The following is a 19784-nucleotide window of genomic DNA, read 5'->3' as shown; positions in this document are numbered from 1 at the left end:
AATAAAATGGAGTACATTTTTAGGCTTATAAGATTATAATAGATGAAGCTTAGCATGAAAAAAATTTAAATATTATTTTTACCATCTCTTCCAGCGGTTGAAGCAAAACAAGTCCACCTGATGACAGAGTTACTCAATCATGTCAATCAAAAGTCAACCTGTCATAGGGATAATTTTATTGGGTTGCTCTGGGAGCAGACAATTCTTGCCCATTGCGGGAGTGGAATATTAAGCAGCCTGCCGAGTCCCATAAAAAGGATGCACATCCAGTGGTGGCCACCAGTCTGCCCGCACAATATCCAAGAATGGGACTTAGGACGTGGTCGCGGTTAGTTGTCCTGGCGATACCCTTATGGGCCGTAGCCTTCTACCTTTTGGTAGGAATGCCTGTGCCCAGTCATACGGCCAGTCTTGGGAGTGCCAAGGAGGAACAGCGACTACAGGATATAGAGCCAAAAATCGGAACGGATTCGGAACAGTCTAGTGGATACTCGCGGGAGCCAGCATTGCATTCTCGATTTGGCGATAGACGCAACCAGAGGTCCACAATCTTTGGCCACAGATTGCCAATTGTTTCACGTCCCATTATACCTATCGAGCTGGATCTTTTAATGGATACCGACGAGGAAATCCGTCCAAAAACCAAACGCTTTGACGATTACGGCCATATGAGATTCGGAAAAAGAGGCGGCGACGATCAGTTCGATGACTATGGTCACATGAGGTTTGGCCGGTAGACCCAGTAAAAAAAATCCGGCGTTTTAATCAGGGTCCTTGAGTGGTTAGCTTTTGTAAATAGTACATGCCGATTCGCATACACCATTACTGCTTATAACATTAAATGTAGTGTAGAATATATAATAAATGAGCGCATTGCAAAATTCATTCTAAATTGATTTTTACGAAATTTCAAGTTTTTCAATTGAAAAATAAATATTCCCTTGTGGTGTTGAGTTTATTTAATCTTTGCAGCTAGAAAGCCCAACTTTTGAATATTTGGCTTCTTGAAAGCGACACCAAAGACTGCCTCTGGGCCATCCTTGGTCTTCGGCATTGCACCATCGCCATTTGGCTGGGCTGAGCCCCTTTTAAAATAGCATTTTTCGAAGGAAGAACAGAAGACTGACTGAAACCACTGCTGGGTTTCACTCTAATTGGCTTGGCCAGTTCCGAACATGACGGGCTGACTGTGTACAAGAATGTCAACAGTTATATGCCTTGGATTATAGGTTAAGAACCAATAAAACTTAAGTGATAGAAACGTTCAGCTATAGATTAGTTTTCTTCGTTTCATTAATTCTTTTGGTGTTTAAGTCAAGCCATATCCTTACAAAATTCTAGCCAGCGGGTACTGCAAACATACGATATCCAAGACATCTCATTCGCTCGAACATCTTGTCTGCCCGAAAAACTGAAAGAAATTAAACAAAAAAAGATGTTTAAAAGAAATCCTCCTAAAAATTATAATGTTCATATAACTGAAGTAGACATATTTCTTGATAAAGCTTCAATGATTTAGGAACATTCCCCCGAATCTAAGTTCGATAGGCAATTGACACTCCACCACGGAGTCGATACTATATATTTCACCATACACAATCAATGGGTTTTTGATGGCAGACCGAGGTGATTGCCCAGTAATCAAAGTGGGTTTGGAGCGTTAACGTGTTTTCCGCAAAGTGAAAAAGAGTGCTCACCACCGTCGATAAGATTCGAATTGCGTCAAATTAAATAAATGCGAATAAAATGTTCACGGAATACCTTAAAATATGATGAGATTTCTGTACCCTTTTTGTGTTTTGCTCGTCGTTATCCCTAATCTGGAAGCGAAATCCGTGCACGTCAAGGAACTAAATAAATGGACATTGACAAATGAGAACTCCTGTAAGTGATTCATTAAAAATTGATGCCATTATTGTTCCCAGTCGAAACGTCACCAGAAATAAATAAAAAGTGTATGCTTGAGATAAGATTAAAGAAGCATCGTCAGGGTTGCCTTAATGATAACGCTTGTATGTGGGCTAATTAATTGGCTATAAATATTGCTTACACTGTATTTTGATTTGGTAGTGATTTTTGTTTTTACTTTGTATCTTTTTTTTATCGTAGCCTTAAAAATAGATTTCTCCCGTTTCCCAACGGGAGTTTATTCGGCATTGAAGGATACCTATGGTGATTTGTTGTATGGCGAAAACGACGTAAACCTTCGATGGATAGCCAATGAATCCTGGATCTTCACAACTACTTTTGATGGTGAGTTTATGTGAAACAAGAGTTTAAATAATACTAAAATAATGAGTAGGTGCAGGAACGGAACTAGGTCACGATCAGGTGAACTTGACCTTAAATGGAATCGACACAGTTTCCAAGGTTCGCCTCAATGGAGAGCTTCTGGGCGAAACGGACAATATGTTTGTCCGATACTCCTTTTCTATTGGCCACTTGATGTTACCTACTAGCAATACTCTGGAGATCGAGATCCTTTCGCCAATAAAAGAGGCTGCTAGGAGAGCCCAGGAGCGAGATGAAAAAGGCGTTGTTACAGGTCCTCGCAGTTGCCCAAGAGCTCCAGGCGATGTGGAGTGTAATCGGAATCATCTTCGAAAAATGCAAATGAGTTTTGGAGGAGTATGGAATCCGGCAGCACTTTCCATGGGTATCTGGAAGCCAGTTTTGATAGAATATTATGCAGTGGCTATTTTGCGTGACGTTGATGTGGCTCTGAATCGCAATGAAACGCATTGGACAATGGATTGCCGGGCTTTCCTCAGCACACCTGTTCAAGAGAATTTTTTCGGTACAATTTTGGTTTTCAGTAGGTAAGTTAAGCGACTCATATGTTGATCCTGCCTAAAGCATTTAAATTTCAGTGAACTTTTTGATTCCCCATTTGTTTTGGAAGATCAAGAGATCCCCTTTGATGCTCCCGTTTTGGAATTTCAAATACACATACCACAGGTAAAGGAAATTACCAACATTTCTACAAAATATTATACTTCAAAAATAATATTTTTTTAGGAACGCGTCTCTTTGTGGTGGCCTAATGGTTATGGCCAGCAAAGGCTTTACCCTATAATGTTCTCCATCAAATGCTATACCGGAAACAGCTCGCAAATTAGTTCCCGATTGGAGTCAGAAAAGACTTTGAAAATTGGTTTTCGCACAATTGAATTAGTAGAGGATAAAGATGGTAAGATTGTCCTAGCAAATACCATAATGTGGTATAGTCTTATTTATCTTTAAAATAGACACTGGCAGAAGCTTCTATTTTCGCGTGAATGGACATCCAATATTTATGAAGGGAGCCAACTATGTACCAGCTTCTACCCTGCCAGAATTGTCAGCAGAATCGGAAACGGGTGAGTCTATTATTTCTTTATAATAAAAACTAATTTATTGATTTTTCCTGTTTCAGTGGAGTATTTATTAAAATCAGCCAAGGAGGCAAACATGAACATGATTCGAGTTTGGGGCGGAGGTCTCTACGAGTCGGATACTTTTTATAATCTGGCTGATTTCTATGGCATTTTGATCTGGCAGGACATGACCTTTTCCCAGGCTGCCTATCCCCTGGCAGAAGATTTTGTGACCTTAGTGCGTTTGGAGGCTGTGCAGAATGCCCAGCGGATTTCCTACCATCCCAGCTTGGCCTTGATCGTAACCAACAATGAAATAGAGCTGTTTTTGGTTCAAAACAAAACCGAACTTGGTGAAAACTATGACCGTTTGGTAAAAGATTATAAGACTCTGTTTGTGGATACGCTAAAGGAAGATTTGAACATAATATCCAGATATGATTTTAGTCCTCGTCCAGGACCTATGATCTCTACTCCATCCTTGGGAATTGCTGAGTCAAGTGGGGACTTACCAGCAGACCCACAAAGTCCCAACTACGGAGATGGTAAGTCAAGGGTAAACGTTTTTTGACCTTATAAGAGATTTTGACTTTTCACAGTTCACTTTTGGGAGGATCAAATGGATGGCTTTGAGCCCGCAACCTATCCTAAAGCCCGTTTTGTTTCCGAGTTCGGCTACGGGAGTCTGCCCTTGATGTCCTCCTGGCAACGCGAACTGGAAAATGGTGTGAATACCACCCAAGAAGAAATTGCCACACATATCCGCAACCGGCAGAGAGACCCAAAAGGATTCATTCCCATAATCCAGCAAATTGTCAACCAACTGCCATTCACTCCCCACAACTGGGACGAGAACATTGAAAAGTTTATCTACTTCAGCCAGGTGACCCAGGCCATGACCAGCAAAATGGCCGTCGATGTATTCCGGAGCCATCGCACCGAAAAAGGGACAATGGGAGCCCTTATTTGGCAACTAAACGACGTTTGGGTGGCGCCAACCTGGTCGTGTATTGATTTCTACGGAAACTACAAACTGGTTCAGTACTGGGCCAAGAACTTTATGGCCCCGACAACCGTAATAGCTTTATATGATGAAAAATCAGACAGCTTGAATGTCACCCTCACCCGGGAGGATTATTCGGAGCACTCGGACATGCAGCTGTATTCTGTGCAAATAAACACATACTTGTGGACGGATTTAATGGCAAAGAAGAAAATTGCTCGTGATTTTGGCCTGGTAAGCTTCACTAAGCCGGTGACATTCATTATGATTTATGTAATAGTTTTTCACAGGGCTCTAACGAATTGGAACTACGCCAAATACCTCTTAGCTATTTGGTCCTAGATGGCCACTCCAAGTCGGAGATATTTTTTGAAATTATATTGGAGAATAAAAATCGGACTACTTTGGCAAGAAACTTCTTTTATCCAGTGGCCATCAAAAATATTACGGGAATTAAAAATCCTGATATTCAAGTAAGTACTTTACCCTATGAATAACCATTTCCAAAATTAATTTGAATATTTTCTTGCAGATTCAGGTTGCTGGTCAAGATTGCAGTTCTGCCAAAGCTCCGTATGCCAATCGCTTTAGTTTGCAAATCACCGTAAAGTCTCCGGCTCTTCTGGTGTATCTGGAGCTCACGCATTCTAGTTATATGAGGAATCGCCACCAGTTCTCCATGAACGGTTTCACCCAAACAGAACCAAGGAGAACCGTGCATTTAGTGATCGAGAATAGCTCCGAATGCCTCACACTGACCAACAATCATATTCGAGTTCAAACCATGAACCAATATTTACTTTAAATTTAATATTTAATATTAACCTCAAAGATTTCGGAAGAAAGTATTAAACAAAATATGAGTACATTATTTTCCCGCAGTGTGTTATTACCGGCCTCAACCTTTCGAGAGCATGACACTGAAATTAATTTCATTATCGACGTTCTACCGACGCTCTCTCTACGGCGCCCCCAAGTCCCCAACGCCGCGTCCCTCTTTTTCTTTCCAGGTAGCTCTCTTCCACTCCCACTCGCACTCTCACTTGCCGGAGGGACGCCACAACACAGCGGTTCCAAGTCGGCGAGCAGGCCATCGCTTTTGCAGTTTGAGTGGCGGCGGCATCGGCGGAGGAGCTCCACGCTTTTGGATCGGCGCTCTATAACTTTTCCATATACTCATTGAAGAGGGGAGCTAGTGTGAACTTTAAAATAGCCCTGGGTGCTTGGGCACAATACTAATTCCAAATGCACAGCCAATTCCTTAGTGGACTCTCCGGAGGAGCCCCTTCCCGTCTTCTTGCCGGCCTTCTATTCAGCTTCTTTCTGGGCTCCGTTCAGGGCGATGCAGTGGAGGTGATCGAGCTGGGGAGTAATTGGATCATAACTAACCAGAATGGCAGTAAGTAGGACCCAAAATTGACCATTATTCCTTTTTCATGGCTTCATTATTACCGGAAAGTGCTTTGTCTAATCAAAAGAGAATTTTGATATAAAGATAGCCCGTAAATAATAAATGAAATTATGTGAGAGATTAGTAACCGAAACACAATCGGCCTTGTTGAAGTGAATTCTACGGTTTGTTTACTAAACAGAAACCAAAAAACTGAAAAGCTTATCTTTAGCGCCAGGCGAGTGTGGGAAAAAAGGTTCTAACATTGAAATCTGCCTATTTCCACAGCCCTAAAAATTCCGAATCAAACCCTTCCGTCGGGAATATACAGTGCCTTTGGCCCCGAAGTTCTGGACTCCTTCAATGATATCTATTTGCGTTGGCTCTCCTACGATAACTGGACATACTCCAATAGTTTTCAGTGTAAGTATGCAGTTTAAAATTTCATGAAGGTAATAAGTGCATATTTGTTTAAGTATTTTTAAGAAATTCTTTCATCTACGCGAGGCAATAATCATTAGGAATAAGTGTTTTTAAATCGATTAAAGGCGCTATGATAACTAAAGTCCAAAAGGTTCTTAAGTACCCCACTGGGTTCGAGAGCTATCATAAAAATGACTTTAAAAACAACTTAGTCCTTTGAAACGATAAGATATGACAAAATTATACAATGACTTTCGATTGAACACCTATAATAGTTTATATATATAATAAGAAACCGTTTACAATCTTTTATATTTTATTATCCCCAAATAGTCGATGTCGATCACTACAAAGGTGGCCATGTAAACCTTACTTTCCATGGCATTGATACCGTGGCGGAGATTAGACTTAACCACGAATTACTGGGTCGTACGGATAACATGTTTGTCCGGTATTCCTTCGATGTGACGTCTCTACTTCAGTCGGAAAATGTTCTGGAAGTGGAGATCCAGTCCCCGGTGGCAGCAGCCCGTTTGAGGGCCCAAGTGCTGGACTATTTGGGAAAAAGCGTGCCACCCGACTGCCCGCCAAAGGATTACAACGGCGAGTGCCACATGAACATGTTGCGAAAAATGCAGGCCAGCTTCTCCTGGGATTGGGGTCCGGCCGCTCCTTCAGTCGGCATCTGGAAGCCCGTCGAGCTGGAGATTTACGAGGTGGCTGTCATAAGGGACGTGGACGTGGACATCACTCGAAATAGGACGCACTGGAACATGCACATTCGTTGCTATTTGGATGCCGTGGGCAAGAAGGACTTCTACGGCCGACTCATCTTGTATACCGTGTAAGTGGCCTTGCCCCCAAAATAAGAATACAAGTGACTGACCATTTATGCTTTCCAGCGAACTATTGGACCTTCCGGTGATCGTAGATGCATACGCCACGAAATCCATTAGCCACTTGGCACCAGTAATTGAGTTCGATCAGGCCGTTCCAATTGTGAGTACCGCCCGCTAATTTCCACGGCGATCTGTGTCAATTGTTGTTGTCGTTCTGCAGGAGAAAGTAGAAACTTGGTGGCCCAATGGCTACGGCGAGCAGAAGCTTTATCCGCTTCACTTCACTCTCAAGGCCTGGCGTGGCGATTCCCCCGAGCTCCGGGCCAAGACCAAGTCGCACAAATCGCTGCGTGTTGGCTTCCGGACCGTAGAGCTGGTGGAGAGGCCGGCCCCGGATGGGTTGGGAAACACCTTCCTCTTCAAAGTCAACGGCGTCGAGATGTTCATGAAGGGCAGCAACTATATACCATCTCACATCCTACCCGAACAGCAAACAGAAGATCAGAGTGAGTTTTTAAATCTAAAAACTATTTAGGATTATTTTTAAATAATATGAGTTTAATTTTTAACAGTTTCGCACATTCTGCATTCCGCCAAGGAGGCCAACATGAACATGTTGAGAGTTTGGGGAGGTGGAGTCTACGAATCGGACTACTTCTACGAATTAGCCGACAAGCTGGGCCTGTTCATCTGGCAGGACATGATGTTTGCCTGCGCCATGTATCCTGTGGGCGATGAGTTCCTGGCCTCGGTTCGCGAGGAGGTGCGGCAGAATGCCAAGCGATTATCTCATCACCCTAGTGTGGCGATCTTTGTGACCAACAACGAAAACGAAGCAGCTTTAGTTCAAAATTGGTATGGAACTGCCTACGACCAAGGTCGCTTCTCTTCGGAGTACCGGGAACTCTATCTGGCCAATGTCATCCACGAACTAAAGCTTATTTCGCATAATTCAAGACCCGATCCATTGGTATCATCACCGTCGAATGGCAAAGCCAGTGAGCAGGATAACTACATTTCTGCCAATCCTCAGGACAATCACTACGGCGACGGTGAGTTTAACTATTTCCAATAATACTCAAACATAACATGTGTTATTTTTTAGTTCACTTTTACGACTACCTTAAGGATGCCTGGGATCCAGCGATATTCCCTCGCCCCCGATTCTCCAGCGAATATGGCTTCCAGAGCTTCCCAGGCGCCTATGCCTGGCAGCGGAGCAAGAACGATGACGATGATCTCCTCACTTTATTGCACCATCGGCAGCATCATCCTCTGGGCAATACCCCCGTGATCGCTCTAGTGGAAAGACACCTGCCGCTGCCCCTCCCGGAGGACGAGAACTATGTCAATGGTCTGATCTACTTGAGCCAGATTGCCCAGGCGATGGCGACCAAGGTTGAGACGGAATTGTACCGCAGTCTCCGGGATACACCGCACAACACCATGGGTGCCCTCTACTGGCAGCTAAACGATGTTTGGGTGGCGCCTTCTTGGTCTGGCATTGATTTTTATGGCAATTGGAAGGTGGGTTTTTTACACTTACTTTACACCTCTTTGCTATAAAAGTAATATTTTATACCCCTCACAGATACTACACTATTGGGCAAGAGATTTTTTGGCCCCCATCTCAATAGTGGCTCTTTACGATAAACCCACCGATTCCTTGAACATCTCGCTAATCTGCGACCAACTTAAAGTGGATACCCAGGGCCTTAATGTGGTGGCCAATGTTCATTTGTGGTCGCAGCTCTTGCCCCACTCCTTTACAACCTGGCCAGTGACCTTGCGGCCCAATGGAGTTCAGTATGACAAAATAATACCCATAAATGATATATTGAAAGGTGAATACAATAGACGTAATGCCTTCCTGGAACTACAGCTGCGGCGCGACCAGGATGTGATATCCAAAACCTACTACTTTCCTAGTAGCTTGCGTAGCGCCATTGGTATGGAAGATCCTGAGCTGGAGGTGAGTTGAAGTGCTTTTTTAAGATTTTTCTGACCAATTCTTTAAATGATTTCCTTTCTAGTATGAGATCGCCTCCCGCTATTGTCTAACAACCGGCGACGTTGTTCGTAATAGCATAAGTATCAGCATTAAAATAAAACGTCCGGCTGCTTTTGTTTACTTGGAACTACTTAAGCCCTACCGCTACACCTTGTCCGAGAATGGTTTTATGCAGACTGCCCCTATGCACGTTGTCTACTTGACCTTTGACGCCAGTTCCTGCGCCCGCTTGCTCCGCAAGTCCGATCTTCGGGTCTTGACTGTCAACGATTTCATGCCTTAGATCAACTCACATTAAATTTCCTTGACAACTTTAATGCAACATTTATAAATAACTTAACAATAAACAAATCAATAAATAGCAGTAACCATTGAGCACCCAAAAACCGGAACCGGAACCGGAAACATCCTGGCTCCGAGTCTATCTATCGAAGCTGGGCATCTGCACCCGAGGCGGCGTGTAGCCCTCGGGATATGGCACCAGCTGGTTGTTTAGGACTCGAGCGTTACGCCAGGTCTTGACCTTATCCTCGGCGGTGTCCGGCACTCGGACACCCTCAATGAGCGTCACGGCAGGTCCGTCGACTACGCTGTGGGTGCTTTGGCCGATGGGATTGCGATGCGGACTGCCGTGTCCGCTGAATTGGGCCGGTCGCCGAACGGGCGTAGCCGTTGGAGCTGCCACTCCGGCGCTGGCGGTCACCACCACAGAATGAGGCATGTAGGTAACGTACTTGGATTTCTGCGGCAAGGCATTGTAGTTGTGTTTTGTGATAATATTCTGCGGACGGTAACGCTGGGATCCTCCACTGCTGGCGTATGCACGATTATCCCTCTCGTTGTCATAGAACTCGTGGGTTTCCGAAGCCGCGTATTCCATGTCACGGGGGAAACTTAAGCCAGGAGCCTGGGCAGCCTGTCGTTGGATTCTGGGATAGAACTCAACAGAGTCGGCCAACGAAAATGGTTGCCATTGACGATCGTTGGCGAAGGAGAAGCTATCACGGTTGTTTTTCTGAGCCGTTGGTTGCCAGGATATATCCGCTGCCAGTTGGCGTCCACGTCGGGAATCACCAGCTCCCTGAACCGACCCAAACTCCAGAGCTTTTGATTGGGCCTTGGCCAACTGGAGCTGTATCAGCTTGGCCTGCCGCTGCTCCGCCTCGACCTTCCTCTGGCGATATTCTCCCATCTGGCGGGCTAACTCGCTTTGCTTCAACAATGCCGGACTGTGTTCAAAGGTCAACTGGCGACCGCTGGCATTGCTGGGTGGCGAGATAACAGGACGTTTGACATCTGAACTGCGTACAAAGAAGGAGCCAGCTGCATCCTCAGCCCTAGCCTTGCGGCTATTTTTTCCTACAAGGATCTCAACGTCGTCGCCTTTGCTGCCCTTGACACTGACCACTCGCACCTTGGAGGGGTCCAGATTACGTCCAAATCGAAGCTCTGTTCTTATCAAGGCGGGTTTGCCGGTAGTTCCACTTGGGTTCCAGCTATTCGAATTCTCCGACAGGGCCATTGATCCTGCCATACAGGCCACCAAAACTGCAATAGCGAGGCATCTCCACCAGCATGAAGCAACCATCTTTAGAGGAAGGAGCTGTAAAGGATATTATACGTTAGTGCCAATTTTAAAATAGTTATAAATTGTGAAAACCTTAAGAGCGTGTACAAAAGTTTATTTTTAATCAAACCCATTACTCATTTCATCTTAAAAATGCGGGAAACTCGTGACAGCTTAAAGGTGATCTCTTTCAACACCTCGTTGAATTTCCCGCGCTTTTATAATTGAATTATCGACAGATATCTTAAAAACAAGCCGGTTGTAGTTGGTTCAGTGCACCGGCGAAGATTTTATTGCATTTGCGTGTTTGAACTGGGTGCGTTGGGCTCAGAAAGCGAAACATCAATTAAAACTGCAACTTTCATTGCCGGCGAGTGGCATGAGGAAATTATTGAAACTATTTACCGGCTTGCTGGCGTTGTTGCTAGGCCGTCGACATTCAATTTGATGTCAACTCTCTAAAGAACTTAATAACTATTTAATATTGTTTACTTATTTCTCAGTTTGTCAAGACCACAATCAGAACCTACTTATATATCTTTCTATAACAACATATATATTTTTTTGTTTCATCCCATTAATAAATCCTAAGTATTTTATAACACCATAACTTATAGAAACACCTAAAATCGTTGATAAGAACACATTATTATGATTTACAATTCGAAAATTAACAGAAAATTGATTTCAAAAATACTTTTATCAGCCCGCAATCGGCCATGTGGAAAGGTAGTTCACCGGAGCAATGGTTTACCTGTCAATGGCACGGCTATATATTTATTATCCAATCTCCATAATTGGGTGCGGTCAGAAATATTACGCATACGCCACCGAGGCTCTGGCCACCGATCCAATAAGCCACTAATGAGTGAAAATTGGCCGGCGATGGCGAAAAAAAAAAAAAGAAACAATTAAGTAAATTGTAAATTGCAATTTTAATGTAAATGCGCGCTGCAGAGTTCACGGCACGACCGCGTCTATTATTGGAACTGGGAGTTGGAACCGCCGGAGCTGGAGCTGGAGCTCTGGATGGCTAACCACGAGGCTGCTCGTCGACCCAAAACGCTCCGCTCCGCTCGGCAAGACTTTCACTTTCAACTCGAGTCAGCCGGCCAGCTCCAAGACGCGCCTTTGCCCCGATGTACCTTAAAAAGGGTAATATACTTGGATTCTTTATGGGATGTTTTCGAATTAAAAACAAAGCTTAAGATTTTATAAGGCATTTCATGATAAATAAAGTCCAACATGAATGTAGGAGGGCTTGGTGAACTTCTAAAAAAAAGCGGAATACCTTATGAATCTACCTTTTAAAAAAAATAAACGGGATTGGCTGAAGGGTATTCTGAGTTCGATGTCTATTGTCTAGCTCTGATTTCGTCTTTGTTATGAAATGTTACTGACGAAGCACTAAAACGAGTTTTGTGCTTGCACCGAATCCCCAAAAACAGCACCAACGACCACGCGATCCGACGAGCAGAAAAGATCCAACAATGAATACAAGTCGTTCGGGCCATTTCTTTTGGCCCGGTGCTTTCGCACTGGCCAGCCAGCGTTTTTAGGCCGCTGGACTGGCGACTGCAGTGACAAAGCGCACGCTTCAATGTCACGACTATTTTTTTTATTTTCGACTAAGCGGCTTTTTTTCGGCAACTTCGACGCCACTTTTGGGTGTTATGTCACTGCGCCATAGTGGGGCGATGAGTGAGCGGCGGAAATGCGGTCGAAACATTCATCTCTTGGCTTGGCCATAACCCTTATTATGGCCATAATCGGCCAAGCAAAGCGATTGGGAGCGTGTGTTGAAATGCAACCTGCAATTATTTCCTATGTCTTGGCCTACACGTGCACATTTCATTGTTGTCTTTTTGCCTACGAAATAAATTAAAAAAAATAAAAGCCATGCAGCGCACACTTAATGACGGGTCGGGCTATGTTGCAACTGCCGCTCAGCTGTCCGTTGACTCTTCGTAGAACGTAACTCTCACTCAAAGCTGGAAGGGGCGGGAGGGCCGATGGGGGAAGTAACCATCTCCATCAGCGACTACTTTTGGGCCATGTCAGAGTGTCAATCAAAGCCACACTCCATGCATTGTGGAGGGGATCTGGCAACAAAGGCTGAATTGAAATCGCGGTGCCGCCCACAAAATGCATAAGAGGAGGGGCTTTGGAGTTGAAGAGTCAGAGGGGCAGCCGGGAGCTGGGATCGTAAATTGGTAGTCAGGTCATAGCCGGGCAATTGAACGCCTGCCGTCTCTGGCATATTGTTATTGACGATCGGCTGTAATTTCTGCGGCGGCCAATAGATGACGCTGTAGTAGTAATGCTGCTGCTGCTGCTGCTGACACTGTCATGTGCGAAATGCAAATGAGACTGCGCTGCGGTTAATGTAGTTTGCCGGTGCTACTGCCGCGGCTCTGTATTAATTTCACTTTTACTTTTTTTTATGATTAACATTTCCCACCCAAAAGTGAGAAGCTTTACATGATTTTTGTCCGTCTGTTCACTTATCCACATTCGTACTTTCTGCGCAATGAAATGTGAAATCCCCCCAGAGATCGTAAGCCACCTCCAGATGCTGTGCTCGGCAAGGCGCCCTCCTCTGGCCTGGCCTGGCCAGTTCATATGAATTATGATTTTTGTTTAGCTCTTTTTAGCCAGCATCTTTTAATTACACACGTTAGTCAGCGGCGCCCTGCCATCCCGTCCCTTAAAACACCCTGGGTGTCGCAATTGAAAGTGAAACTCTTCTTACTTTCAAACGTTTCAGAGTGCCGCCAAGTCAAAGGTTTGTGCCCAAGTTTGTCTACCAGTCTGTCTGCCTGACTGCCTGTCATAGCCCACTGTTATTTCCTGTGCACTTAGCCCCCGCACGGACTTCAGTTTGAAAAGTTGTCATCATTCGGATGAGTGTTCTCTGAGTGCCTCGAGTGCCGACTCGTTTGTAAGCTCGAATAAAAGGGTAAGTAGTTTGGGGTAGGTCAGTGCACAAAGTCGGAAAAAACCAGTTAAAATGACAACAAACAACTAGCAAGGAAACTCCCGGCAACTAAACAACTTTAAAAGAGGTTTAGCAACCGTTTATACCTAAACTTTGCCAAAAAAAAATGTATCCTTTTGCAGTAAATCCCATGAACGGATATTACGTATACGCCCTGTATGCTGCGAAGACTCACTCTTATTGTTGGTAACTCGTTGCAATTATCAGAAGATTGATCCGCTGGATCTGTGGATTTTGGTCTTTGACTTTGGGTTTGGGTTTTTCTCACAAGCGGCTAAATTGTGCGACAGATCGCAGCGCGAACCGAAATACAACTGATGGCGAATGAAAAACTTTTGCTTGCAAGTAAAAAAGGCAGCGAGGTGGAAAACGACAGAAAAAAAGTAAAAATGATTATGTATACATATGTTTGGAGGCCGACAGAGCCGCAGACGAGGCGGCAGCAGCTGGAGCGGCAGCAACACCAACAGCAACAAAGGCAACAGCAGCAGCAGCGGCAACGGAGCAGAGCCGGGAAGGTAACGCCGCCGCGCCGATGCCAACGGTAACGAACGCAAACAACGATACTTAACCAGCACTCGCACTCAGTCAATACCTGGCCAGAGAGACAAACTCTTTTAATGCACAGAGAGAAAATATGGTTACAAAGATTGGTAAGAATATACATTCAAAGATGGTATGGGTTTAATGCTTTACAACTTGTCCGATATCGTATAAGGCTTGAAGAAAAAAGCAGAAATTGTAACTAACTTATAATTTTCTTTCAGTGTATAAGCCAACGCCAAAGACGAACGGACCCAAAGGCTGTTAAGCCAACGCCAAAGTCACAGCGAAATTGCTCTCGAAAACAGCAACATTAACTGAGACTGTGATTTCCACTCGGCGAGTGAGACTGTAAACAAAGCCGAAACATATCACAGAAAAAGAGGCAGCCGAAATCGGCGAACAATTGCGCAATTGCGCCGCTTCAAGCCACAACAAAAACAGCGTGTTTGAGGCGTAGCTGCAGAGCTCTCATCTTTTGTATCTGTGTGTGTTTGTCTCAATCTGTTTTTTGTTTTTGGCAAGTTTCCAGAGGTTCAACGTCTTGTCACTCAAACTATATATCTTCAGTGACATCTGAAGATTCCGGTGACTTCCAAAAACTCAAAAATAATTTTTTTAACTGACCGGAAGAACTACTTTTGTAAGCTTTTTTTAGAAGGACTTGTGTAGGTTTGGGATTTTGATAAACAAAAATTCAAATATCACCAAAACATATTTTACAGCTTTTTTCGATTTTATACGATCTTCAATAAAAACCGAATTAAGGCTAAGAAAGATCTCTAATTAAAACCATTTTAATACTTTTTAAGTATTTTTTAAGTATTACCATAAATAATGTCATATGACAGGCTGCAAAAGACGGTTTTTAAAGTCAATAGCAATAAACACCTTAGAAAACCCACATTGTTTATTAAAAAAATTGTCTAAAACCTTCACTTTATGAAAATTTCAAGAATAAATACAAACATCTTTAGTAAACAACAGAATTTAAGTTCAAGAACCATAACTATTTCGACCTTTATTTTAATTTCCATTACCAAGAAAACAAGATTATGCTTATTTAGTTATGATAACCATATGTTTGATTATTTATAAAGAAAACAAGTCATTTCTCCCATTTATCTATTACCCTAATTCATTGCATAACTATTGCTAATTACTAAACTTAACCATATTTTAATTAATAGCGCTGGCAAATCCAATTTGTTCAAACCATAATTGAGATGAATAGCTTTACGAAAATTTCTCATAAATAAATGCGCACTCGTTAAATTTCACAGTCTAATTGTTGAACCCATAACAATTAGATTATAATAGATTAATAATTCAAAACTAGTTAAAAACTTGATAAAAATCTTTGGCTTGAGGTACCTTTTTTTGTACGTTCATAAAACAATGGAATAGCTGAAAAATATGAATATTTATCGAAAGGAATTTTATATGAGGCCTACCTAGGCCTAAGACTTTAAAAGGGATGGTGCCTGCCTTTCCCCAGTTACCTTTAGATAGCGCCCAGAAAGGTAATTTTCATGTTGCTCGCTCGTTAACCATTACATACAGCCAAAAAAAAGTACATTGTACATAGACTATAAAGGTGTTTTATGTCTTGGAGTGGCTGAAGATTCGAATCTAAGGCAGTCGCATCATCGCTCACTGAAGCCAAAGCTAGGCTTCAGTTTTATTGCCAATTTTCGCAATTTTCATGAGCGGGCGGGGCTCGGAATAAAAGACTTTTTAATTAACAGAAGTTTCACTTTTTTCACTTAACATGTAATAGAATGATGAGGCATGCATACATAGATCATGATGAATAATTTTTAACTCAAAGAAAGGGAAAGACACAAATTAGGAGCCATAGTAACCCAAGGTGTTGGCCGCGGCCAGTTTATCGTTGGGAAGATTGACGCGTCTTTTGTTCATTTCCGGAGAAGGTGAAGCCGGCAGAGCAATCTGTTTATCCAGCTCCTGGGCGTCTGCATCCTGCTGCAGTGCATCACGTACGAAAAATACGCCATTGGGCCCGAAACGAAGGCAGTTGAAGCGGTATTCAAAGAACTGACTGACCAGCACTTTGAAGACCACTGAGAGGCACACCTGGACATTGCCCTCTCCAAAGGCCCGAATATCGTAAAGCCGCAAACAACTGAAGAGTGGTAATGGCAGTAATAGTGGTACACAGTAGTCCGGCGGATTCCTGGCGGAGAAACCAAAATTGGCCACGGCACGTTGGTTCAGTTCCACGCTTAACCGAAGTCCCACATCCGCCCTGTTGTACTCAATGGCGGCACAAACTCGCTGGTTATACGCCTCTCCGAATCCAAAGACCAGTCCCAGACAGCAACGGCAGACGAATTCGGCGCAGGAACAAGGCTGCCACAGTTGGGGCAACTCCACAATATTGCCATTGACTTGTGGTTTCCGGTTGCCGCGCCTCAAAAAAGCAGTATAACGAAAAGGCTCAAACTGCTGGCCACTAAACGGGTTGAACAGCACAAAACGAGGTGCTGACGCAGGTGCAGCCACTGGAGCCTGGGTGGGGGCATAATTAAAAGTCCCCGGGTAGTAAAACTGAGCCTCGACAAAGGACACAATTGATACAGTCTGCACTAGAAAGATCAGTCTATAAATATTTTGCAGCAACATGGTTACTCCAGTTTCGAGTCCAGTGAAGGTTACGGGTATTGCCGGAGCCGTGTGTTCTCGACCACAATTGTCCAAACAGAATGTCGGCCTCAGCACAATATTTTCCAGAGCCAGGGCCCGGTTTTACCATCCCGCCACAAATGGCTCGGAAAATGCTTATTGACTTACATTAGTCAGGGCATTGCACATGCCACAAAAATTGTGTCAATGTTATACTGGCATAGATGCTGCCATTGCGATCAATACTTGTGGCGCTTGGAGCTATATCGCTTTACTCTCGCTTTTTTGTTTTAAAACTTTAATGGCCGCGACACGCTGATAAGCCGGCTGGGGCATAATTTACATTTTTACGATTTCCAGGCGTTATGTGAAGCTTGTCAGATGGCAACTGAAAATTGCACACTTGACACTCTAAAGTGTGTCAAAATTACATACTCCGCCATCTGAATTTGCGCAAACTTACGGCACTATCAACTGAGGCATCGCCAGCAAGCGTAACAAAACGTAGCTCACATTCAGAGACAATTTGTCGGCTTTATTGGGGGTTCCGTGGGCGGAACCCTAATGCCATCAAAGGGCTTACAAGTCATACCCCCGGTTTCCTAATCCCAACCCACCGACCCATCCCATTTATTGCAACGGAAAGTGAAGTTGATGTTTTCCCCAATGAGTTGTTGATTTTGTCTTTGTCACATCAGGAAGCCGAAAACTTTATTGCAGCTGCCATTTGAATTCGAACTTTGCCAGGGGGGACCTTGAATTGGCTTAAAGATACATGTGTTTTGAAGTTATTTACCCAACCGGTGCACACAATAAATGCGGGAAATTACACACGGCCGCCTCAAAGGGCAAAGACTTTTCGGAAAAGCCGATCAAAATATTCCATGGCTGGCTAACAACTTAACGCCTTGAAAAGTTCATTCCCATCAAATATTTTTTGTCATTTGGTACATTTTTCAATACAATTTTAAAATTTTTGAACTATCAAGTTGTTTAGGCTGAATTAAGTTTTAAATATTTGGATTATCACTAATGCTTAACTTAACTACTTGCACTAACACTGTCAATGGAAGAAATTGACAAAAAATCCTAAAAAAGTTCGATGGGAGGTTTTGATAGAGATTTATGGAGAATCGATAGACAATTCGATCAAGGTATTCCGCTCAAGGATCATGTAAAAATTCGCAAAGATACAGACTTCGCTGTGGGCCATCTAGCCGTTCCCATGCATTTTTCCAATTTCAAGGAAGTCCATGGGAAAAATTGACAAAACATCTAAAAAAAATTCGATGGGAGGTTTTAATGTAGATTTATGGAGAATCGCTAGACAATTCGATCAAGGTATTCCGCTCAAGGATCATGTAAAAATTGGAAAAGATACAGACTTCGCTGTGGGCCATCTAGCCGTTCCCATGCATTTCCCCATTTATAAGGCAGTCCATGGGAAAAATTGACAAAAAATCTAAAAAAAAATTCGATGCGAGGTTTTAATATAGATTTATGGAGAATCGATAGACAATTCGATCAAGGTATTCTGCTCAAGGATCAGGTAAAAATTGGCAAAGATACAGACTTCGCAGTGGGCCATATAGCCGATCCCATGCATCTCTCCATATTCAAGGGAGTCCATGGAAAAAATTGACAAAAAATATAAAAAAAAATTCGATGCGAGGTTTTAATGTAGATTTATGGAGAAACGATAGACAATTCGATCAAGGTATTCTGCTCAAGGATCAGGTAAAAATTGGCAAAGATACAGACTTCGCAGTGGGCCATATAGCCGATCCCATGCATTTCCCCATTTTCAAGGGAGTCCATGGGAAAAATTGACAAAAAATCTAAAAAAAAATTCGATGCGAGGTTTTAATGTAGGTTTATGGAGAATTGATCGACAATTCGATCAAGGTATTCCGCTCAAGGATCATGTAAAAATTGACAAAGATACAGACTTCGCTGTGGGCCATCTAGCCGTTCCCATGCATTTCCCCATTTACAAGGGAGTCCATGGAAAAAATTGACAAAAAATCTAAAAAAAAATTCGATACGAGGTTTTAATGTAGATTTATGGAGAATCGAAAGACAATTCGATCAAGGTATTCTGCTCAAGGATCAGGTAAAAATTGGCAAAGATACAGACTTCGCAGTGGGCCATATAGCCGATCCCATGCATCTCTCCATATTCAAGGGAGTCCATGGAAAAAATTGACAAAAAATATAAAAAAAAATTCGATGCGAGGTTTTAATGTAGATTTATGGAGAAACGATAGACAATTCGATCAAGGTATTCTGCTCAAGGATCAGGTAAAAATTGGCAAAGATACAGACTTCGCAGTGGGCCATATAGCCGATCCCATGCATTTCCCCATTTTCAAGGGAGTCCATGGGAAAAATTGACAAAAAATCTAAAAAAAAATTCGATGCGAGGTTTTAATGTAGGTTTATGGAGAATTGATCGACAATTCGATCAAGGTATTCCGCTCAAGGATCATGTAAAAATTGGCAAAGATACAGACTTCGCTGTGGGCCATCTCGCCATTCCCATGCATTTTTCCATTTTCAAGGGAGTTCATGGGAAAAATTGACAAAAAATCGAACACTAGCTACACTAACACTTAACACTACTATTTTATTTTTCTTTTTAATTTCCATTTCCAGTAAAATAAAGGTTCCTACATTTATTGAAAAAATTAAAAAAAAGAAAAAGAAACTGATTAAAAAATTGTGTAAATTTATATTTAAATCATTTAAATATTTTAGCTTAAATGATTTAAATCTTAGTTAAAAATGGAATTCAAAACCTTAACCAATTATCAAATATAACTTTAGATAAATCTTTAACATTGAGTTAAAATCATTTTTTTTTTTTTTAATATCTCGGTTTCTTTGGCTTATATATGTCTCTAGAAATCCTTTAAATATCAAATATTCTAGAGTGGAAATCAAATAATGAAAAAGAAGTAAAGTTCATTGAGAATTGAAATTTTTGAAACCTTTATAAGCGTTTTTGT

General features: G+C 42.7%; 5 protein-coding genes across 5 annotated transcripts; 3 read left to right on the top strand and 2 right to left on the bottom strand.

Annotated features, from left to right (window-relative positions):
- The first annotated feature begins 255 nt into the window (after window positions 1–255).
- Dsk (Drosulfakinin) lies at window positions 256–737 on the top strand. Its single transcript, XM_017248812.3, has one exon. The coding sequence runs from the start codon at window positions 306–308 to the stop codon at window positions 735–737; it is 432 nt and encodes a 143-aa protein (XP_017104301.2). The 5' UTR covers window positions 256–305.
- A 904-nt stretch (window positions 738–1641) lies between these two features.
- On the top strand, window positions 1642–5230 carry LOC108130298 (beta-mannosidase-like). Its single transcript, XM_070281810.1, has 10 exons — window positions 1642–1884; window positions 2110–2253; window positions 2303–2819; window positions 2871–2958; window positions 3019–3190; window positions 3249–3359; window positions 3416–3901; window positions 3956–4593; window positions 4650–4832; window positions 4892–5230. Exons 1-10 carry the CDS (start codon window positions 1770–1772, stop codon window positions 5162–5164), a joined length of 2727 nt encoding a protein of 908 aa, XP_070137911.1. The 5' UTR covers window positions 1642–1769; the 3' UTR covers window positions 5165–5230.
- Window positions 5231–5452: 222 nt separating this feature from the next.
- beta-Man (beta-mannosidase) lies at window positions 5453–9334 on the top strand. Its single transcript, XM_017249193.3, has 9 exons — window positions 5453–5758; window positions 6038–6172; window positions 6506–7016; window positions 7075–7171; window positions 7232–7517; window positions 7584–8063; window positions 8117–8538; window positions 8603–8983; window positions 9045–9334. Exons 1-9 carry the CDS (start codon window positions 5605–5607, stop codon window positions 9303–9305), a joined length of 2727 nt encoding a protein of 908 aa, XP_017104682.3. The 5' UTR covers window positions 5453–5604; the 3' UTR covers window positions 9306–9334.
- Window positions 9335–9443: 109 nt separating this feature from the next.
- LOC108130631 (uncharacterized) lies at window positions 9444–13831 on the bottom strand. The gene is made up of 2 exons (XM_017249194.3): window positions 13763–13831; window positions 9444–10625 (listed from the first exon to the last, which is right to left on the bottom strand). The coding sequence occupies exon 2, from the start codon at window positions 10608–10610 to the stop codon at window positions 9444–9446; it is 1167 nt and encodes a 388-aa protein (XP_017104683.2). The 5' UTR covers window positions 10611–10625; window positions 13763–13831.
- Window positions 13832–15978: 2147 nt separating this feature from the next.
- On the bottom strand, window positions 15979–16840 carry LOC108130449 (uncharacterized). Its single transcript, XM_017248865.3, has one exon. The coding sequence runs from the start codon at window positions 16774–16776 to the stop codon at window positions 15979–15981; it is 798 nt and encodes a 265-aa protein (XP_017104354.2). The 5' UTR covers window positions 16777–16840.
- Window positions 16841–19784: the final 2944 nt, after the last annotated feature.

Source organism: Drosophila bipectinata, chromosome 3R (assembly GCF_030179905.1).
Source record: "Drosophila bipectinata strain 14024-0381.07 chromosome 3R, DbipHiC1v2, whole genome shotgun sequence".
Lineage (NCBI taxonomy): Eukaryota > Metazoa > Arthropoda > Insecta > Diptera > Drosophilidae > Drosophila > Drosophila bipectinata.
Note: the sequence above shows the minus strand (reverse complement) of the source record. Positions and strands in the feature narration are given on the sequence as shown.

Coding starts and splice junctions, on each gene's coding strand:
- Dsk (XM_017248812.3), top strand. CDS start 306: ATGGGACTTAGGACGTGGTCGCGGTTAGTTGTCCTGGCGATACCCTTA.
- LOC108130449 (XM_017248865.3), bottom strand. CDS start 16,776: ATGTTGCTGCAAAATATTTATAGACTGATCTTTCTAGTGCAGACTGTA.
- beta-Man (XM_017249193.3), top strand. CDS start 5,605: ATGCACAGCCAATTCCTTAGTGGACTCTCCGGAGGAGCCCCTTCCCGT. Junction 6,173..6,505: donor ATACTCCAATAGTTTTCAGT/GTAAGTATGCAG, acceptor ATCCCCAAATAG/TCGATGTCGATCACTACAAA. Junction 7,172..7,231: donor TCGATCAGGCCGTTCCAATT/GTGAGTACCGCC, acceptor GTCGTTCTGCAG/GAGAAAGTAGAAACTTGGTG.
- LOC108130631 (XM_017249194.3), bottom strand. CDS start 10,610: ATGGTTGCTTCATGCTGGTGGAGATGCCTCGCTATTGCAGTTTTGGTG.
- LOC108130298 (XM_070281810.1), top strand. CDS start 1,770: ATGATGAGATTTCTGTACCCTTTTTGTGTTTTGCTCGTCGTTATCCCT. Junction 2,254..2,302: donor CTTCACAACTACTTTTGATG/GTGAGTTTATGT, acceptor AATAATGAGTAG/GTGCAGGAACGGAACTAGGT. Junction 2,820..2,870: donor ACAATTTTGGTTTTCAGTAG/GTAAGTTAAGCG, acceptor TTTAAATTTCAG/TGAACTTTTTGATTCCCCAT.